At 36.4% G+C, this 18,773-nt stretch overlaps 1 protein-coding gene across 1 annotated transcript; it reads left to right on the top strand.

The window, feature by feature from the left end:
* The first annotated feature begins 16,126 nt into the window (after positions 1–16,126).
* LOC131694764 (uncharacterized) lies at positions 16,127–17,107 on the top strand. Its single transcript, XM_058983257.1, has one exon. It carries the CDS (start codon positions 16,127–16,129, stop codon positions 17,105–17,107), a length of 981 nt encoding a protein of 326 aa, XP_058839240.1.
* Positions 17,108–18,773: the final 1,666 nt, after the last annotated feature.

Below are 18,773 nucleotides of genomic sequence, written 5' to 3'. Positions count from 1 at the left end.
TTGTCTTGTCTTTGTCTTGTCTTTGTCTTGTCTTTGTCTTGTCTTTGTCTTGTCTTTGTCTTGTCTTTGTCTTGTCTTTGTCTTGTCTTTGTCTTGTCTTTGTCTTGTCTTTGTCTTGTCTTTGTCTTGTCTTTGTCTTGTCTTTGTCTTGTCTTTGTCTTGTCTTTGTCTTGTCTTTGTCTTGTCTTTGTCTTGTCTTTGTCTTGTCTTTGTCTTGTCTTTGTCTTGTCTTTGTCTTGTCTTTGTCTTGTCTTTGTCTTGTCTTTGTCTTGTCTTTGTCTTGTCTTTGTCTTGTCTTTGTCTTGTCTTTGTCTTGTCTTTGTCTTGTCTTTGTCTTGTCTTTGTCTTGTCTTTGTCTTGTCTTTGTCTTGTCTTTGTCTTGTCTTTGTCTTGTCTTTGTCTTGTCTTTGTCTTGTCTTTGTCTTGTCTTTGTCTTGTCTTTGTCTTGTCTTTGTCTTGTCTTTGTCTTGTCTTTGTCTTGTCTTTGTCTTGTCTTTGTCTTGTCTTTGTCTTGTCTTTGTCTTGTCTTTGTCTTGTCTTTGTCTTGTCTTTGTCTTGTCTTTGTCTTGTCTTTGTCTTGTCTTTGTCTTGTCTTTGTCTTGTCTTTGTCTTGTCTTTGTCTTGTCTTTGTCTTGTCTTTGTCTTGTCTTTGTCTTGTCTTTGTCTTGTCTTTGTCTTGTCTTTGTCTTGTCTTTGTCTTGTCTTTGTCTTGTCTTTGTCTTGTCTTTGTCTTGTCTTTGTCTTGTCTTTGTCTTGTCTTTGTCTTGTCTTTGTCTTGTCTTTGTCTTGTCTTTGTCTTGTCTTTGTCTTGTCTTTGTCTTGTCTTTGTCTTGTCTTTGTCTTGTCTTTGTCTTGTCTTTGTCTTGTCTTTGTCTTGTCTTTGTCTTGTCTTTGTCTTGTCTTTGTCTTGTCTTTGTCTTGTCTTTGTCTTGTCTTTGTCTTGTCTTTGTCTTGTCTTTGTCTTGTCTTTGTCTTGTCTTTGTCTTGTCTTTGTCTTGTCTTTGTCTTGTCTTTGTCTTGTCTTTGTCTTGTCTTTGTCTTGTCTTTGTCTTGTCTTTGTCTTGTCTTTGTCTTGTCTTTGTCTTGTCTTTGTCTTGTCTTTGTCTTGTCTTTGTCTTGTCTTTGTCTTGTCTTTGTCTTGTCTTTGTCTTGTCTTTGTCTTGTCTTTGTCTTGTCTTTGTCTTGTCTTTGTCTTGTCTTTGTCTTGTCTTTGTCTTGTCTTTGTCTTGTCTTTGTCTTGTCTTTGTCTTGTCTTTGTCTTGTCTTTGTCTTGTCTTTGTCTTGTCTTTGTCTTGTCTTTGTCTTGTCTTTGTCTTGTCTTTGTCTTGTCTTTGTCTTGTCTTTGTCTTGTCTTTGTCTTGTCTTTGTCTTGTCTTTGTCTTGTCTTTGTCTTGTCTTTGTCTTGTCTTTGTCTTGTCTTTGTCTTGTCTTTGTCTTGTCTTTGTCTTGTCTTTGTCTTGTCTTTGTCTTGTCTTTGTCTTGTCTTTGTCTTGTCTTTGTCTTGTCTTTGTCTTGTCTTTGTCTTGTCTTTGTCTTGTCTTTGTCTTGTCTTTGTCTTGTCTTTGTCTTGTCTTTGTCTTGTCTTTGTCTTGTCTTTGTCTTGTCTTTGTCTTGTCTTTGTCTTGTCTTTGTCTTGTCTTTGTCTTGTCTTTGTCTTGTCTTTGTCTTGTCTTTGTCTTGTCTTTGTCTTGTCTTTGTCTTGTCTTTGTCTTGTCTTTGTCTTGTCTTTGTCTTGTCTTTGTCTTGTCTTTGTCTTGTCTTTGTCTTGTCTTTGTCTTGTCTTTGTCTTGTCTTTGTCTTGTCTTTGTCTTGTCTTTGTCTTGTCTTTGTCTTGTCTTTGTCTTGTCTTTGTCTTGTCTTTGTCTTGTCTTTGTCTTGTCTTTGTCTTGTCTTTGTCTTGTCTTTGTCTTGTCTTTGTCTTGTCTTTGTCTTGTCTTTGTCTTGTCTTTGTCTTGTCTTTGTCTTGTCTTTGTCTTGTCTTTGTCTTGTCTTTGTCTTGTCTTTGTCTTGTCTTTGTCTTGTCTTTGTCTTGTCTTTGTCTTGTCTTTGTCTTGTCTTTGTCTTGTCTTTGTCTTGTCTTTGTCTTGTCTTTGTCTTGTCTTTGTCTTGTCTTTGTCTTGTCTTTGTCTTGTCTTTGTCTTGTCTTTGTCTTGTCTTTGTCTTGTCTTTGTCTTGTCTTTGTCTTGTCTTTGTCTTGTCTTTGTCTTGTCTTTGTCTTGTCTTTGTCTTGTCTTTGTCTTGTCTTTGTCTTGTCTTTGTCTTGTCTTTGTCTTGTCTTTGTCTTGTCTTTGTCTTGTCTTTGTCTTGTCTTTGTCTTGTCTTTGTCTTGTCTTTGTCTTGTCTTTGTCTTGTCTTTGTCTTGTCTTTGTCTTGTCTTTGTCTTGTCTTTGTCTTGTCTTTGTCTTGTCTTTGTCTTGTCTTTGTCTTGTCTTTGTCTTGTCTTTGTCTTGTCTTTGTCTTGTCTTTGTCTTGTCTTTGTCTTGTCTTTGTCTTGTCTTTGTCTTGTCTTTGTCTTGTCTTTGTCTTGTCTTTGTCTTGTCTTTGTCTTGTCTTTGTCTTGTCTTTGTCTTGTCTTTGTCTTGTCTTTGTCTTGTCTTTGTCTTGTCTTTGTCTTGTCTTTGTCTTGTCTTTGTCTTGTCTTTGTCTTGTCTTTGTCTTGTCTTTGTCTTGTCTTTGTCTTGTCTTTGTCTTGTCTTTGTCTTGTCTTTGTCTTGTCTTTGTCTTGTCTTTGTCTTGTCTTTGTCTTGTCTTTGTCTTGTCTTTGTCTTGTCTTTGTCTTGTCTTTGTCTTGTCTTTGTCTTGTCTTTGTCTTGTCTTTGTCTTGTCTTTGTCTTGTCTTTGTCTTGTCTTTGTCTTGTCTTTGTCTTGTCTTTGTCTTGTCTTTGTCTTGTCTTTGTCTTGTCTTTGTCTTGTCTTTGTCTTGTCTTTGTCTTGTCTTTGTCTTGTCTTTGTCTTGTCTTTGTCTTGTCTTTGTCTTGTCTTTGTCTTGTCTTTGTCTTGTCTTTGTCTTGTCTTTGTCTTGTCTTTGTCTTGTCTTTGTCTTGTCTTTGTCTTGTCTTTGTCTTTGTCTTGTCTTGTCTTTGTCTTGTCTTTGTCTTGTCTTTGTCTTGTCTTTGTCTTGTCTTTGTCTTGTCTTTGTCTTGTCTTTGTCTTGTCTTTGTCTTGTCTTTGTCTTGTCTTTGTCTTGTCTTTGTCTTGTCTTTGTCTTGTCTTTGTCTTGTCTTTGTCTTGTCTTTGTCTTGTCTTTGTCTTGTCTTTGTCTTGTCTTTGTCTTGTCTTTGTCTTGTCTTTGTTTTGTCTTTGTCTTGTCTTTGTCTTGTCTTTGTCTTGTCTTTGTCTTGTCTTTGTCTTGTCTTTGTCTTGTCTTTGTCTTGTCTTTGTCTTGTCTTTGTCTTGTCTTTGTCTTGTCTTTGTCTTGTCTTTGTCTTGTCTTTGTCTTGTCTTTGTCTTGTCTTTGTCTTGCCTTTGTCTTGTCTTTGTCTTGTCTAGGTCTTGTCTTTGTCTTGTCTTTGTCTTGTCTTTGTCTTGTCTTTGTCTTTGTCTTGTCTTTGACTTGTCATGAAAATTTCTTTAAAAGACATGCACATGGTGATACATTTCTCACCTTGCAGTACAGGGTAACAAAATCATTATGCAAGGTTTCGTAAACAAAAATATTTCTTTCTATAAAAATCAATTTGATCGTCCAGCCATTTTTTTCCAACCCACCAATTTCCACTACTGATCACGGAAATTATTTGAAAACACATGGCGATAAAATTTTCTCCTTCTGATGGATACAGGATAGGCAAACAAAATCATCCGGCAAGGTTTCCTAAGCAACAACAATTGTTTCAATAGAAATCAATTTTTTTGGCCTCTCAATTTTTCCAACCCACCAATTTCCACCAATATACATGGAAATTCCTTGAAAACACATGGCAATAAAATTTTCTTCTTCTGGTGGATACAGGATTGGGAAACAGAATAATTCTGCAAGGATTCTTTCTATAAAATCAATTTGATCGTCCACCCATTTTTTTCCATCCCACCAATTTCCACTAATGATCACGGAAATTACTTGAAAACACATGGCGATAAAATTTTCGTCTTCTGAAAGATGCAGGATAGGGAAACAGAATCATTCTGCAAGAATTCTTTCTATAAAAATCAATTTGATCGTCCTCTCATTTTTTTCCAACCCACCAATTTCCACTGGTGATCATGGAAATTTCTTGAAAACACAAGGCAATAAAATTTTCTTCTTCTGATGGATGCAGGATAGGCAAACAAAATCATCCTGCAAGGTTTCGTAAACAAAAATATTTCTTTCTATAAAAATCAATTTTATCGTCCTCCCATTTTTTTTTCCAATCCACCAATTTCCACTAATGATCATGGAAATTACTTGAAAACACATGACGATACATTTTTAAATTTTTGTTTGATGCAGGATAGTGAAACAGAATCATTCTGTAAGGTTTTCTAAGGAAAATTAATTCTTACAATAAAAATCAATTTGATAGTCCTCCCAAATTTTTTCCCACCTTCCTATTTTGGGATATTGAAATAAAAAACAGTGTGCTCACTAGCGCCGCCTTGAGGGTGATATCCAATTTGATCATTACATCATTAAATAGTCCTTGCCCCAGTAACAATTTAGGCTTTATGGTAATTTTATAGCCACTCATACAACCTAGATTGCACTTGTAGCGTGCCATAAAACTTCAATTGTGACATAGATTACATTACAGTAAACGTCATTTTCCTAAATTAATAAACTTTACCTAACATGAATTGGAAGTTTTAGTCTCCCTAGCGCAGCCTGATGGGCGAGTTCTGCAATTATCTATTCGCCGTCGGGTAGCACTCGACTCGCTGATGAATATTGCAGAATACATCACACTTCTAAATAATGTTCTCGAGATTCAGAAATTGAAAAATAATATATGCTCACTAGTGCTGCCTGGTCTATCTATTTCAATTAGTTTTGTCCATAATCGCGTAGCTCTTAACCTTCTCTAATTTTTTTCCGAGAACACCATCTCCTCTAAGTTATTAGACGTTTGTGACATTCTAAATTCCACATTGTGCTGAAAGCTGGTATGCTACGAAAAATTAATAGCGCAATTCAAAAAAATATTATTCCTCGAAGAGCTCAAAATTAATCAAGTAAGTACATATTTTACTGTCAGAAGTGCTACCGCCAGTTGCTGGACGTAGTCCTGGTTGCACAATCTTCCTGACCAATATAACTACTAAAGCATTTTCTGTTGATTTAAAAAGTGATCGATTTGGATTTCAGATCCTTTGTCAGGTGATCTGCAGGGAGCCATGTGGGTATTTTTAAAACTACGTGACAGATTTGTGTATTCCAACGTTGGAATATTCAAACAAATCCATTCAGTCAATCCTTTAGACGTAATCAGCGAGAATGGTTTTATGGTAGTTCAAACTACGCATATCATTTACAATACAAGATTAATCGTATCTTTTCTATAAATCGTTATAAGTCAATGGAAGTGTACTACGTAAACTGATTAGAGAGAGCCAAATAAAAGTTTTTCAAAAATTCAACGGAAAAAATTAAATTGATCTAATTATTATTTCCTTATTTCAATGAACTTTAACATTCAATAAAGCGATAAAATATTATCAAGTGATTCATTTTCAATCGTCCTGGTCGGGACTACTGATTGATTCATAAATGAAATACGATACGGCCGTTATAAAATATACTTCCTGAAAAACTCAAATTTTCATGGCGTAATAACGCTATGGAAACAAAAAAAAAGTTGTTGCTTCCAGTGTGATTTTCGTGATACCTACTCTCGAATCTCAATAAAACAAAAGAAAAAGAAATATTATCAAAACAAATAAATTTTTTTTGGTTTACAATCTCGCAAAATGCGTCATTTAAATTTTTTTTAAATCCAAGTATCAGTATGATAATTATTCCATGAGAATCTGAGGAAACTTTGCTAAGATTTCTTGCATTTCTGTAAACACGAAACAACATCTGTGTTCAAAAATGTTTCAAAGCAGTCAAATCCAGTATGAAAATTAATTATGGGGATCCCAAAAATTCGTTCGTTGGTATTTGTGGAATGTCGAAAATATTTGCTTCAACTGTTATAAATTTCATCAGGTTTTCATCGATGCTGTGTGGAAATCGGTTTCTGAGAAATAAAACCAATCTTACAAAAAATTGTGACATGTGATAATTGATGGAACTTCCAAATAATTTTCAATTTAGCAAGCCTCCATTATTGTTTGGAATAAAGCCAAAGATGTTTTTAAATATGTGTTATCAATTCAACACAAATCCGTTGGTTTCAAACGATCATTAGTTTCAAAATCATCAAATATCAACATGCAAATTCGACATAGAAAATGTTTTTCCATTATTTGGCGTATAAAGATAAAATAGCATCGCGGTTTGTTTCAGTCTCGTAAAATAATAAAATATCATAGATCTCCCAAGAGAATCGAAAATCATCAAATTTCAATGAAGAAATTTATTTGAAATCATTTTCAACTATTTCTACATTCAGAATTACTCAAAAACAGTTGTGCTAAAAGCTTTCGATATTTCGAGCTTTCGTAGCACGCCATCTGCATCAACCCAAGGATAACTTTTAGTACACTTGTTTTTCTTTTCGTATCTTTCCACGCTGTTTCGCGTGCGACGGTACACTGCGTATTGCGAGGAAAATTGAAAAACGCTGTTATGAAGTTTTCCAAAACTATTTTTACTTTGTACCATCAGATTCCTTGGTTTCTAACGAATCCGTACATATGCAACACTTGGGTAGTTTTGTAGGAAATATCGAAGAAACAGCAGGTTAAAAATATTGCTCCACATTTGCGCACCTATACATACAAATTTTACTTTAGTTGTATCTGTGCGGGTGGAAAAACTGCTTCTAGTAAAATGGAAATTTTTCAATGAAAAGCGGAAAATATGAAAAATCGGAGAAAATCACGTCCTAGAAAAATTGTTTAGCTGTGTTGTATTGGAAAAATCAAAATTTTAAACACATGATTGCAAAAACTGTGTGCTTTTTCAACCGGAAAAAGCACACAGTTTTCCGAGTTGGAAAATTTTGAATTTTCCATTTCGGCCAATTCATAGTAAAAACAATTATCTAGGTCATGATTTTTTTCTTTTTTCCATATTTTGTCATTTTCTTTGAAAATAAAATAAAAAACCGCAAAAAAACACGAAAAATGGCGGATTGCCCGACGGGGGCCTTAACGGAGGCTCGGAGGGCCGAGTGACATATACCATTCGATTCAGTTCGTCGAGTTCGGCAAATGTCTGTGTGTGTATGTATGTGTGTGTATGTATGTGTGTGTATGTGCGTCTGTATGTGTGTACGCGAACACAATCTCACTCACTTTTCTCAGAGATGGATGAACCGATTTTTACAAACTTAGTCCCAAATGAAAGGTGCAACGTTCCCATAGGCTGCTATTGAATTTCTAATGGATCCGACTTCCGGTTCCGGAATTACAGGGTGATGAGTACGATCACGCAGAAAATGTCGATTTTAAGAAATTCTGCAATGAATGTATAATGGTGAAAATTTTTCCAAAATGTGACCACAACTGCTTCGATTTGTAGTACTAGGTCATTAACAGCCATTCAAAGTCTCTTTGGTCACATTGGCCACCATCATCGGTTCCGGAAGCCCCGGCGGAAGTATCCAAATTCAGACTAACAGTCACATCGGTTTCTCGGAGGTGGCTAGACCGAATCAACCAAACTTAGTCTCAAATGAAAGATGTTGCGTCCCCGTAAATGGCTATTAAATTTTATCCCCAACCGACTTCCGGTTCCGGAGTTACGGGTTGTGGCGTGCGATCACATAGCAAATTGTGATTCAAACCGATACTCCGATGGAAGCAAAAAAGGTAAAAATTTCGCTAAAATGTCTCTCAAATAACTTAACTTTGCAGTTCTAGGTCACCGACGGCCAAACAAACTTTCGTTAACTACATTGACCACCATAGACGGTTCCGGAAGTGCCCGGGAAAAGCGGCCATCTTTCAAAATTTACGAACTCACATCAGTTTCCCGAAATGGTTGGGCCGATTTTCACACACTTAGTCCCAAATGATAGCTATAACATCCCCATAGATGTATTTAAAATTTCGCACGGATCGCTTATATGGGTCCGGAAATATAGACTAAATCGTTCGGTCACATATGAAATTCCCATATAAGTCGGAACTCTAATTTTTTTCAAAAAATTTCAGAAATCGAATTCGTATTTTTGATGCCAAACATCTTTGAAATGCATGAAACGTCAAGAGTTTATGTTAACTCGAAAAAAATTTATTTATGAAAATCGACTTTTTGGGACTTTGCCGATTTCGCACCTTTTTTCAGTTCAATATTACCGTGGCTGTTTTTTCTTTTACAAAATTTTAGAACTCGAATAATGATTTATTTTCCTGTATATGGTTGTCATGTGATGTATAATAATAAAATGTAATATATGCATTTAAAAGTTTTTAATGAATATAAACAACGCACACATTCTCGTGATTCATGATTGAGAAAGGCACAATTGCACCGCTAGGTGGATTAAAATAGGTTTTTCAGTTCAATATTACCGTGGCTGTTTTTTCTTTTACAAAATTTTAGAACTCGAATAATGATTTATTTTCCTGTATAGGGTTGTCATGTGATGTATAATAATAAAATGTAATATATGCATTTAAAAGTTTTTAATGAATATAAACAACGCACACATTCTCGTGATTCATGATTGAGAAAGGCACAATTGCACCGCTAGGTGGATTAAAATAGGTTTTTCAGTTCAATATTACCGTGGCTGTTTTTTCTTTTGCAAAATTTTAGAACTCGAATAATGATTTATTTTCCTGTATATGGTTGTCATGTGATGTATAATAATAAAATGTAATATATGCATTTAAAAGTTTTTAATGAATATAAACAACGCACACATTCTCGTGATTCATGATTGAGAAAGGCACAATTGCACCGCTAGGTGGATTAAAATAGGTTTTTCAGTTCAATATTACCGTGGCTGTTTTTTCTTTTACAAAATTTTAGAACTCGAATAATGATTTATTTTCCTGTATATGGTTGTCATGTGATGTATAATAATAAAATGTAATATATGCATTTAAAAGTTTTTAATGAATATAAACAACGCACACATTCTCGTGATTCATGATTGAGAAAGGCACAATTGCACCGCTAGGTGGATTAAAATAGGTTTTTATGAATTAACTTTACCCACGTCCACCAACACTCTTCGTATCATTGGAAATATGCTTCAAAAACAGAACTTTTCACTATATGTGCATACTTTTATTGAATGATTGTTTTAGTCACCTTCGCAGGTTAATTCGCCAAAAAAAATTAGATATATGGATTGGGAAAATGTTAATCGCTGCAACAATACATTGCACCAGATATCCACATGATTTTGTAAAATAATACAATCTGTTGACGAATTAATCGATAGCGTATATTGACTTCAATTTCATACACTACTCCATCCAAAATAAAATCGATGGTAATACTGTTACGCATATAAATCTATGGATTATCGTGTTGAATTATTTAATTCAGTCGATCCACCATGCTTTCAGGAGTATTGGTTTTATACGTAACCTACCCAGCAGTCTCCGTCAGACGAAGGTTTTTTATATTTAATCGCAAGAATAAAGTTGTTTCTACGAATTTTTGCGATTAAGGAAGTTGAAATGTTGCATTATTGTAAATTGATCAAAAAATATTCGAAAATTGACAAGAACTTTGTTGTTTCAAGAGTTACAGATTCATCGTTGTTATAAAAAATGTGTATTTTATCGCTTTTAACAACTATGTAGAAGACACTTTTAATAATAAAAAGTAATCGTAAAAAGTTATATTCGAAAAACTGTTTTAAGGGGTCTATCCCAAGCAAATCTACATATCCTGCTCCTGTTACTATATAGAGCTTTAGTATCTTCAGTAAAGATTTTCACAATAATATTTTCTAGAAATTTACTGAAGAAAGCGAGCTTCTAGCTAAATTATTTGGGGAAATAAATTTTCTATCTCACGTTTCACTCAATTCATTATATCAAAAGATGCATCTATTTATATCCAGAAATTTCTTCGAAAAAGTTCATTCTCCAAAACCAATGGTTCAGGAGTTATAGAATTTTGATCGTGAAAACGTCGTTTTGCAACACTGTGCTCCGTATGTGTTGCAATTGAAACTTTGTGTGCCTATTATATTAGTTACTGCGCAACATCGACCCACCACAACTGTGCTTTGGTTGAAAAATTTCATTTAAGCGACCGTTGTAACTAGAAAATATAAAGGAGCAGATGTACTGCTACCTCGAATTCGAATGATATCAAGGGGGTTTCAAACGATTGTGTGTAGGAAAACAAAGCAATTAGTTTAATTGTGCTCCAGACGGTCAAACTAAGAACATTGTCTATCCGCTAGAAATAATATTTGCTATTTTTAGTATTTTTAAAATATTTCTTTTAGTCCTGATGGGTGTAGCGAAGCGCACCGGGTCACAGATAGTTGCATAATAAAAGAAAAATTTTACTGTTCATGTAGTGACCTAAAGAAATCAGTTTTATAAACGTAACTAAACGTATTCAACCCTGCCTTCATGACACCTATTATTATATTTATCTTGGTACGGACCTGTTCTGTGAGAGCGCTTGTGTGCACAATAGATACATACTGAAAGAGAGACAATAAACATTCATTCGTGTTCAGACTAACAATCGTTGACATCGTGTTTATTTTAACTGAGAAAAGGTTCTAGTGAGGTGGATCAGTCGCTTAAATGCGGAGATAGACGGTCTGATACCATTCTGCGAAAAAAGTAGAAGTGTAAAAGTGGATTGAAATGGGCTTGTCGCTTAAATGCGGTTGAGAAAAAGTCTGACACCATTCTACGAAAGAGCAGGGATTTGATTTGAAACGAAAAAGTTGCTTGAATGCAAAGAATAGAGATTTTCCTAAAGAGATTTCTCTAACCCGACAAAGAGGCGAATGACCCTAAGGTTAAAACCTCTATAATCAAAATAAAAAAAAACAGCATGTTGGATAAATTCGTAAAACGGGTGGTTCGATTTGGCACGGTATGCAGAGGAAAAAAAGACAACGAAAAGTACAGTTATACAATTCGTGCTTTTCATGAAATGTCGTTGTGTTGGTGTAAGAAGGCGAGACCGAAAAGTTGAATGAGTGAATCCATACACATACAGATAGGCCCGATGAGAGGGGGAGGCAGCCAGGGCAATTGCAAAAAAGATGAGCAAAAAATAGCAATAGTCATTTCTTTGTAATCGTACGCCTTTTTAAATTGTTAGATGATGAAAGCGTAAAAAAATTAAAACTTTATTTGATAGTTGACATTTGTTAAACCACACGTTCTTACGGGAGTTGTCTACTTTGTGTACAAGTTTAAAACACGAGTTTTATTGCTTGAATCGACGGAATACACTACAAAATATTGAGAAGCCATTTCAAAGTATTTTCGAAGAAAGCACTAGAGCGTCAAACAGAAATGCGAGCCAACGGACAAACGCATCCGTCCTCTTCTACGTTCGCTTCATTACTAGTGATGCCGGTTGTTGGCTTGGAGTCACTGGGCGTGATTGTTGTTGAGTGAATATTTGTTCCTATCAGACCCATAGGTATTTGTTTTGTAGCCATTTGTGGTTTAGCATAAGATAACGGTGTGCTGTTTACGGTTATAGTAGGTGGGCTTTTCTTATCTGCTTTTGCACAAAGTTTTCCGTGGTGCAGTGTCTTTTTGTAGAATTCGCGCATAAGAATCTACCATGGTTGCATAACCAGTATTGTCTGATGAAACGTCCCATTTTCGGTTGATCCGCATAAAATAATTACGTATGAAAAAGTTGGTTTGTACGGAAGCATTCTCACCACAAGAACAACGTTAGGGACACCCGGGAAAATGCGAAGTTGCAGCTCTTATGGAAGCCGCTTCTCCGTATCTTGACATAAATATGTTAATCACGACGTCACGCGTGTGTAGATAATTCGTTTAAGCACATCTCTCTAGAGCCCTTGCCTATATATACGGGGATGATGTTAACGTGGCAGCTTCCGTTGGTATACTGTTCCGCGAAACAAACGATGTTTGATATGGTGCAAATGCAGGGCTTTAACTTCTCCCCGATTGAACACAATCTGCATATTTAGTAATTGTGTTACTTCCCGAGTAGCTGGTCTTACAGGACATTTCCAAAAATCAATAGCAACATAATTCGTCTGCAGTCGTTTTTGCCGTGTATCTATAGCGGAACGATTTTTAGTTTCTACTATGGGTGAGATGAGAAGGTAGACCTACCTTAACCTTAATCACCGGTTATAAAAAGGATAATTGTTGTATTTTTATAGCAAGCTCAAGGAATTTTTCTTCTAAAAGTGCTCAATGTTGAGATAGAGCGGTGATTTTGGGCCTCGCCAAAGATGCGTGTGATATCTATAAGAACCTAATTATAAAGTGTGAAATAGAGAAATCAAATCTGTTCAGTTCATCCAATAGCAGCAGTACTCGGTAACCCGTTGTACTTGCAGTTGTTTGATTTGAGTTTTATTATTGCGTTTTGTGTCTATATTGTTGTCGGGTCCTACATATTCTCACAGCATATCAAAACCGGCTACTGCGTTAGACATATCACATTGTTTATTAATTAAACCTGCATAAAATCTATTATTAGAAATAATTTTATTGGATTCAATATGAGATAAGCTTATGTAAATTGAAAATCCTTTTGATTTAATTCTTTTAAATGAGAATTTCGAACTGATTCTTCTACCTTCTCATTTTGCTTACAACAAAAGCTAGAAACTGCCCCATTGCAACCAGCAAATAAATCAATCCGTGTGTCGCTTTGTCTGCACAGTAGAAGCCAAATATCGTGTTCCAACCCAATATGTCGAAAAATATGAGTGACGACTACAAGCAGAAAGTGGCCTATTGTGGGCAAACTGTATTCCTGTTTATTTTTAGAGACGGTCAAGTACAAAGGGAGCTAAAGATGTTCAATGCTTACACCCTACAATTTCCCCATGCTAGACATAGCGTACTGATTATGTTCCAGCTTCAATGCACCTAAAATGTAAAGCATTAAATCTAGCACTATATCGACATACAGAACATAGACATCGTGCTAAAAAGCTTTTGAAGATAAATGCTATGAAGCTTTTATAGAAAACTCAAAGTGCAAATATAGAATCTTCTTATACTGCTTTGAGACACCGAACAATAACAAATATACGTATGCGTCACCTAAACTCGTATGCCTTCATGTAATAAATGATGATGCAATAAACTTAAAATCAAAATGCAAATTCTGCATGATTTTTCGAAAAAATGCAATTGCAAATATAATCCACGATTGCGTAATTTCAACCAAACATCTAGGTAGAGTTAGCATTAAACCAAGCATACATGCAAATCTTTTTACAGCTCAGTGATCAAACGCGTATACGCGTCTCAATGACGATGTTTTCGACTGCGGATCGAATCCCATTTCTATAGGCACTAAATCGTCAATTTGAACAGTCGGCATGTCAAACGAAAGAAGCGAGGAAGGGGGGTGGGTACGTTATCGAAAGATAATTTTTTTCATTTACTGTGTCTATGAAGAAGGAAGAATAAAAAAGAGTTACTTTTAAAAAACACGTCTCTATTTTTTTTTCAATTTGTTTATTTGATAAGGCACGTATGCGTTAGCTTAAAGGTGCCATTTTTTCATTGTTTTACATTTTGAATTTCTTAAAACTAGGAGGTTACACATTTCAATATTATTTTGTTTTATATAATGAAACTAAAAAAAAACTTTACAGCTAACTTCTACATATAAAAGAGGGTATAATATAATATTCGTAAGATATGGGGGACGGGTCATTTTGTGTGTTCTTTGTATAGTAATTCACTTTATGATTTTTAGAAGGGAGATTGTAGGAGAAATTAATTATTAACTAAGCGGAACATTTTACAAGCTTATTAACTAGAAATAACTAGAAAGAGTGGTTCAAGATTAAGGGGAATTAATTAGGGCTATTTCAAAGTAGTGGTACTGTTGGGCATTTCTTAACGAGATTAAATATTGATCAACTAAAACTAGAAGATAGGGGGCACATAAGTTTTGGGAATATATTCAAGGGGAGAAGGGGGTGAAGTCATACATCTGTGTATCAGAGACATGGGAGGGAGGGTGGACAAGGCTGAAGGGGGGGGGGGGGGGGTGAGATATAAACTTTCAGTTTCCGGCATCAGGAATTAACGGCCAGGATTACAGATTCGAACGGATTGATCAACTAACACTAGAAGATAGGGGGGCACATAAGTTTTGGGAAGATATTCAAGGGGAGAAAGGGTGAAGTCATACATCTGTGTATCAGAGACATGGGAGAGAGAGTGGACAAGGCTGAACGGGGGGGGGGGGGATATAAACTTTCAGTTACCGGCATCAACGACCAGGATTACAGATTCGAACGGATGTATCAAGTATTGGGACGCCGGGCGGTTTTCATCGAGCCGGCAGGGGTTCCTCCAGACGATTTCGTAGTACGGCTCAGATACGGATCGGGAACACACCGCGCTGCGTGTGTGATGTTGTACTGTAGATCTCGTGTTGTTGGTTCATTCGACAGATGTTTTGTCTCGTCTTGGAGTCGTATCAAACCATCGTTGGGGTACGGTAGGCGGAAGAGGGCACTTCTGGGAATGATAAGAGGAAAGATAGGGGCATTTAAATTTGGATATTGATGGTTTTGAGAAACGTGTATATAAGGACATGTAGAGAATATCGCGGCTTGCTAGTACATCTCGAACCGGGACATTGGGTGATCTTCCTCGGGCACGAAGGGAATCGAATAGTTGAGATCTGGCAGAACAGTACTCGGCGCATGCCCAGACAACATGTTCGATTTCGTGGTAACCGTTGTCACAAGCGCAGATACCGCTATCCACGAGCCCAATACGCCGGAGATGTGCGTCTAGCGTGTAGTGATTGGACATGAGCCGAGACATCACGCGAATGAAATCCCGACCCACATCCATCCCTCTGAACCAAGGTTTCGTCGATACCTTAGGGATTATCGAATGTAGCCACCTTCCCAGTTCACCATTGCTCCATGAAGTTAAACACATCTCGATGTTAACATTGCTGACAACCATTAAGGTGCTTCTGAACTAGCTCTATTCTGGCACACTATTTTGCTTTTTCCGACACCAAGTGCGCTTTAATGATCTCTATTGAGCTTGAAACCGTAAAGAATATGTTTTGTATGCGAATATAGAACGTATCCGAAGCCATTAAATAGTGGTTCGTGGTCTCTTGGGTATATTCCGTACCCCTAGCCTAACCACTTCCCCAATCCTTCCCATCAGGGAAATCATGAAAGACGATTCATTGCAAGGCACAAATCTCCGATCAACATTGGGAACGTACCATTTGAGTTAGACGCCACTGATTCCTGAGTATCCGCTAATTGAAAAACTCGTAGCTATGGCAGTTTTACCCAATTTGGATACCACGGAATAAGAAGTTTTCGAAATTCACCTGTCTGGCACGCTATCTGTGGATGTGGCAATATGAGTCAACCGGAGACTAATCGAAACCACGGACTCACGAGTTTCCCATGGCTGAAGAGGTACTATCTCATACTGAACTAGAGGGCTTATGTTTAATAGGGCCCGGCAGTAATACAAGCCTTGGGGCCCGACGCGGCTCTTGACGGCCCTGCATACAGATAGTCAGGTTGGGTATGATGAAAATTTGCCGGCATTAAAATTTCTGACAGATCCATTACAACCACAAATGCAAAGTCAAACCAAAGGAGTTTGGTTTGTTTGCTTCACGAAATACCAAACCTCAACCGGTTTTTGCAGTGCATTTTTTTTATTTTATTTTCCTCACGAAATAATTCGGCACCGTTTCTTTTTTAACGGGAGTAGAAAGGTCAATAGTTTATTTACATTTTGTTGCCAGAAATTATTGAACAATTGGAATATTTGAATATTATTGGATTTTTTTTCGAAAACTATATTTGATTTTGTATTAAAAACAAATCATTAAAGTGAGATTGGTGTATTGTTTGGATTATTTATAGATATGATACGGTCACTAGGACTTCAGCTGCAGGCATTCGATTACGGGGCTCACACCGATGATGTTGGCATTGAATGGCGAAAATGGTTGAGATCATTTGAAACGATGATCCGTGCAAGCCGGGTCGATGACAAGGACTGGAAAAAGGATTTGTTACAGAATTATGCTGGTCCAAGTGTTCAGCAACTTTTTGATACGCTACCGGAATTGGCTGGAGTTGAAATGCGTGGGCCGTTGATAAACGTCGATCATTATATGCCAAATATGACTAGTTACGATGAAGCCAGAGCCAGGCTGAATGAGTTCCTTGTACCAAAAGGAAACCCCACATATGAACGTCATTTAATGCGTCAAATGAAACCAAGTTCCAACGAAAGTATTGATGCTTTTACCATTAGATTGCGTGTTCAAGCAGAGCGGTGTGGATTTGCAGACCGGGTGGAGGAAAATATTAAAGACCAAATCATCCAAAACAGCCAATCAGCTACGCTACGCCGTGATTTACTGAAACGTGGTGAGGCAAGTCTGGAGGAAGTATTAAGCGTTGCAAAGATTTTTGAAACGGTCGCTCAGCAAGAGAAATCATTTGTTAAGGATGAACATTTAAAACCACACGTCAGTGATGTTCACAAAATCGATGTTAAACCTACTTTCGGCAGGCGTAATCGGTTCGTTGGAACTATTCGGTTCGAATGCCATCGTTGTGGATACAATGGGCATATGGCCAGAGATGAAAACTGTCCTGCTAGAGGCAAATCGTGTAACAAATGCGGCAGAATGGCCCATTTTGCAAAAAAGTGTCGCAAGCGCAAGCAACCAGTCAGACAGGAAGGTAACCGATTGTTAGAAAACCAGCGTATTAGCAGCTTTTCCAAGCAAGATTCTACTTCAGATCATTCCAACACAGTGAAACATATTGTTGACGAGAAACCCGAATACATTTTCAATGTGACTACGAACATGCACAAAAATATCCATAAATAAAAAACTTATGGCATTAATTCGAATATTGTGGTGAATTTCATAAGACTGTTCTACGAAAATTATTACTTCTACTAAGTTTTCTGCTTATAAATGTCAGCAATTTTCATAAATGGGCACCTATGGCGTTCATTCGGACATTTAAATTTAATAAGACTGTCTTATGAAAATAATAAGAGATGGATTTGGGAAATTTCCCCTCCAAATCATAAGAGACTTACAAAATCCATTTAAAATCCGTATGTCTGAAAGTCATAAGACATTTTTATGGAAATTCAATGTAAATTTTGCTCGGTGTACACCCGCAAATCCAAGTAATGGTGAACGTATTTGAATATGTATTATATCATTCGGACATCATAGGTTACCAGTTTATATGGGAAATTGCTGTGTGACCTCACTCTTCAACCCGTAACTCCGGAACCGGAAGTCCGATCAACTAAAAATTCAAAAGCGTCTTATGGGAGCGTTATACCGTTCATTTGAAACTGAGCTTGTGCAAATCGGTTCAACCATCTCTGAGAAAATTGAGTGACACACATACATACACACAGACATTTTGCGATCACATACATGCACACATACATACACACAGACATTTTGCGATCTCGACGAACTAAATCGAATGGGATAGGACTCTCGGCCCTCCGGGCCTGTGTTGAAATATCAATTTTTGGAGTGATTGCAAAGCCTTTTTTATATGAGAAAGGCAAAAAATAGTTATATTCAACATATGTCATTTTTACTCGCTAGAATTTTTTTCCAAGTAGATTAAAGTTAAGTTAACGAAACTGTAAGGAGTACTCAAAGAAACAAATATTTATCAGTTTTTTTTCTATTATAAAGTATTCGGTCGCTTTTTACATTTCTTACAAAAGAAATGTATAGGATTCGCTCAAACTTTGAAAACATCTTCCGAGGCCCGGAAGGCCGAGTCTCATATACCAATCGACCCAACTCGACAAATTGAGACAATGTATGTATGTGTGTGTATGTATGTGTATGTGTGTATGTTTGTATGTACAAAATGTCATGTAATTATCTCGGCAATGGCTGAACCGATCTTAATGAAATTAGTTTCAGATGAAAGGCCTAACGTTGCCATTTGACACCATTATTTTTGATTTTCGATATGTTGTTTACTTTCTGAGATATGGGCGATTTTGTCAAAACACTGCAGGTTTTTTGCAAATAACTTTCGAACACTACAATAACAGCATACTGCACATAAATAGAAAGCTTGTAGAAATAGCTTTCTAACAAGCTATAGATTGCCTAAATCCGTGCACGAGCGGCGGAGATATTAAACATTTTGTATTTTTAGTCCTCGCTTACCAATTTCCATTACCTAAAAATGAGATTGTTTCATACAGAGTATTGCTTTACTGGTGTCTTAGGGGAAAAACTAAACCGATATTGAATATCGAGGTATGAAAACACATCTACGTGATTCAAGGAATTCGATGTTGAGAACATTTTGTGAATTACCTTTGTAATAAATTAACTATTTCTCAAAAATCAATATATAAGTTCACTTCAAAGACAAAATAATGTGTTGATAAAGAAACAGTGAGTTCTAGTATTTCGTCGCTGTTGTGCTATCTTATGACAAACGCCATTTTGGGGTAAACTGAGTTAGATATGCCACATTACTTGTTTGAAAAATCTC

Source organism: Topomyia yanbarensis, unplaced genomic scaffold, assembly GCF_030247195.1.
Source record: "Topomyia yanbarensis strain Yona2022 unplaced genomic scaffold, ASM3024719v1 HiC_scaffold_14, whole genome shotgun sequence".
NCBI lineage: Eukaryota > Metazoa > Arthropoda > Insecta > Diptera > Culicidae > Topomyia > Topomyia yanbarensis.
Note: the sequence above shows the minus strand (reverse complement) of the source record. Positions and strands in the feature narration are given on the sequence as shown.

Coding starts and splice junctions, on each gene's coding strand:
- LOC131694764 (XM_058983257.1), top strand. CDS start 16,127: ATGATACGGTCACTAGGACTTCAGCTGCAGGCATTCGATTACGGGGCT.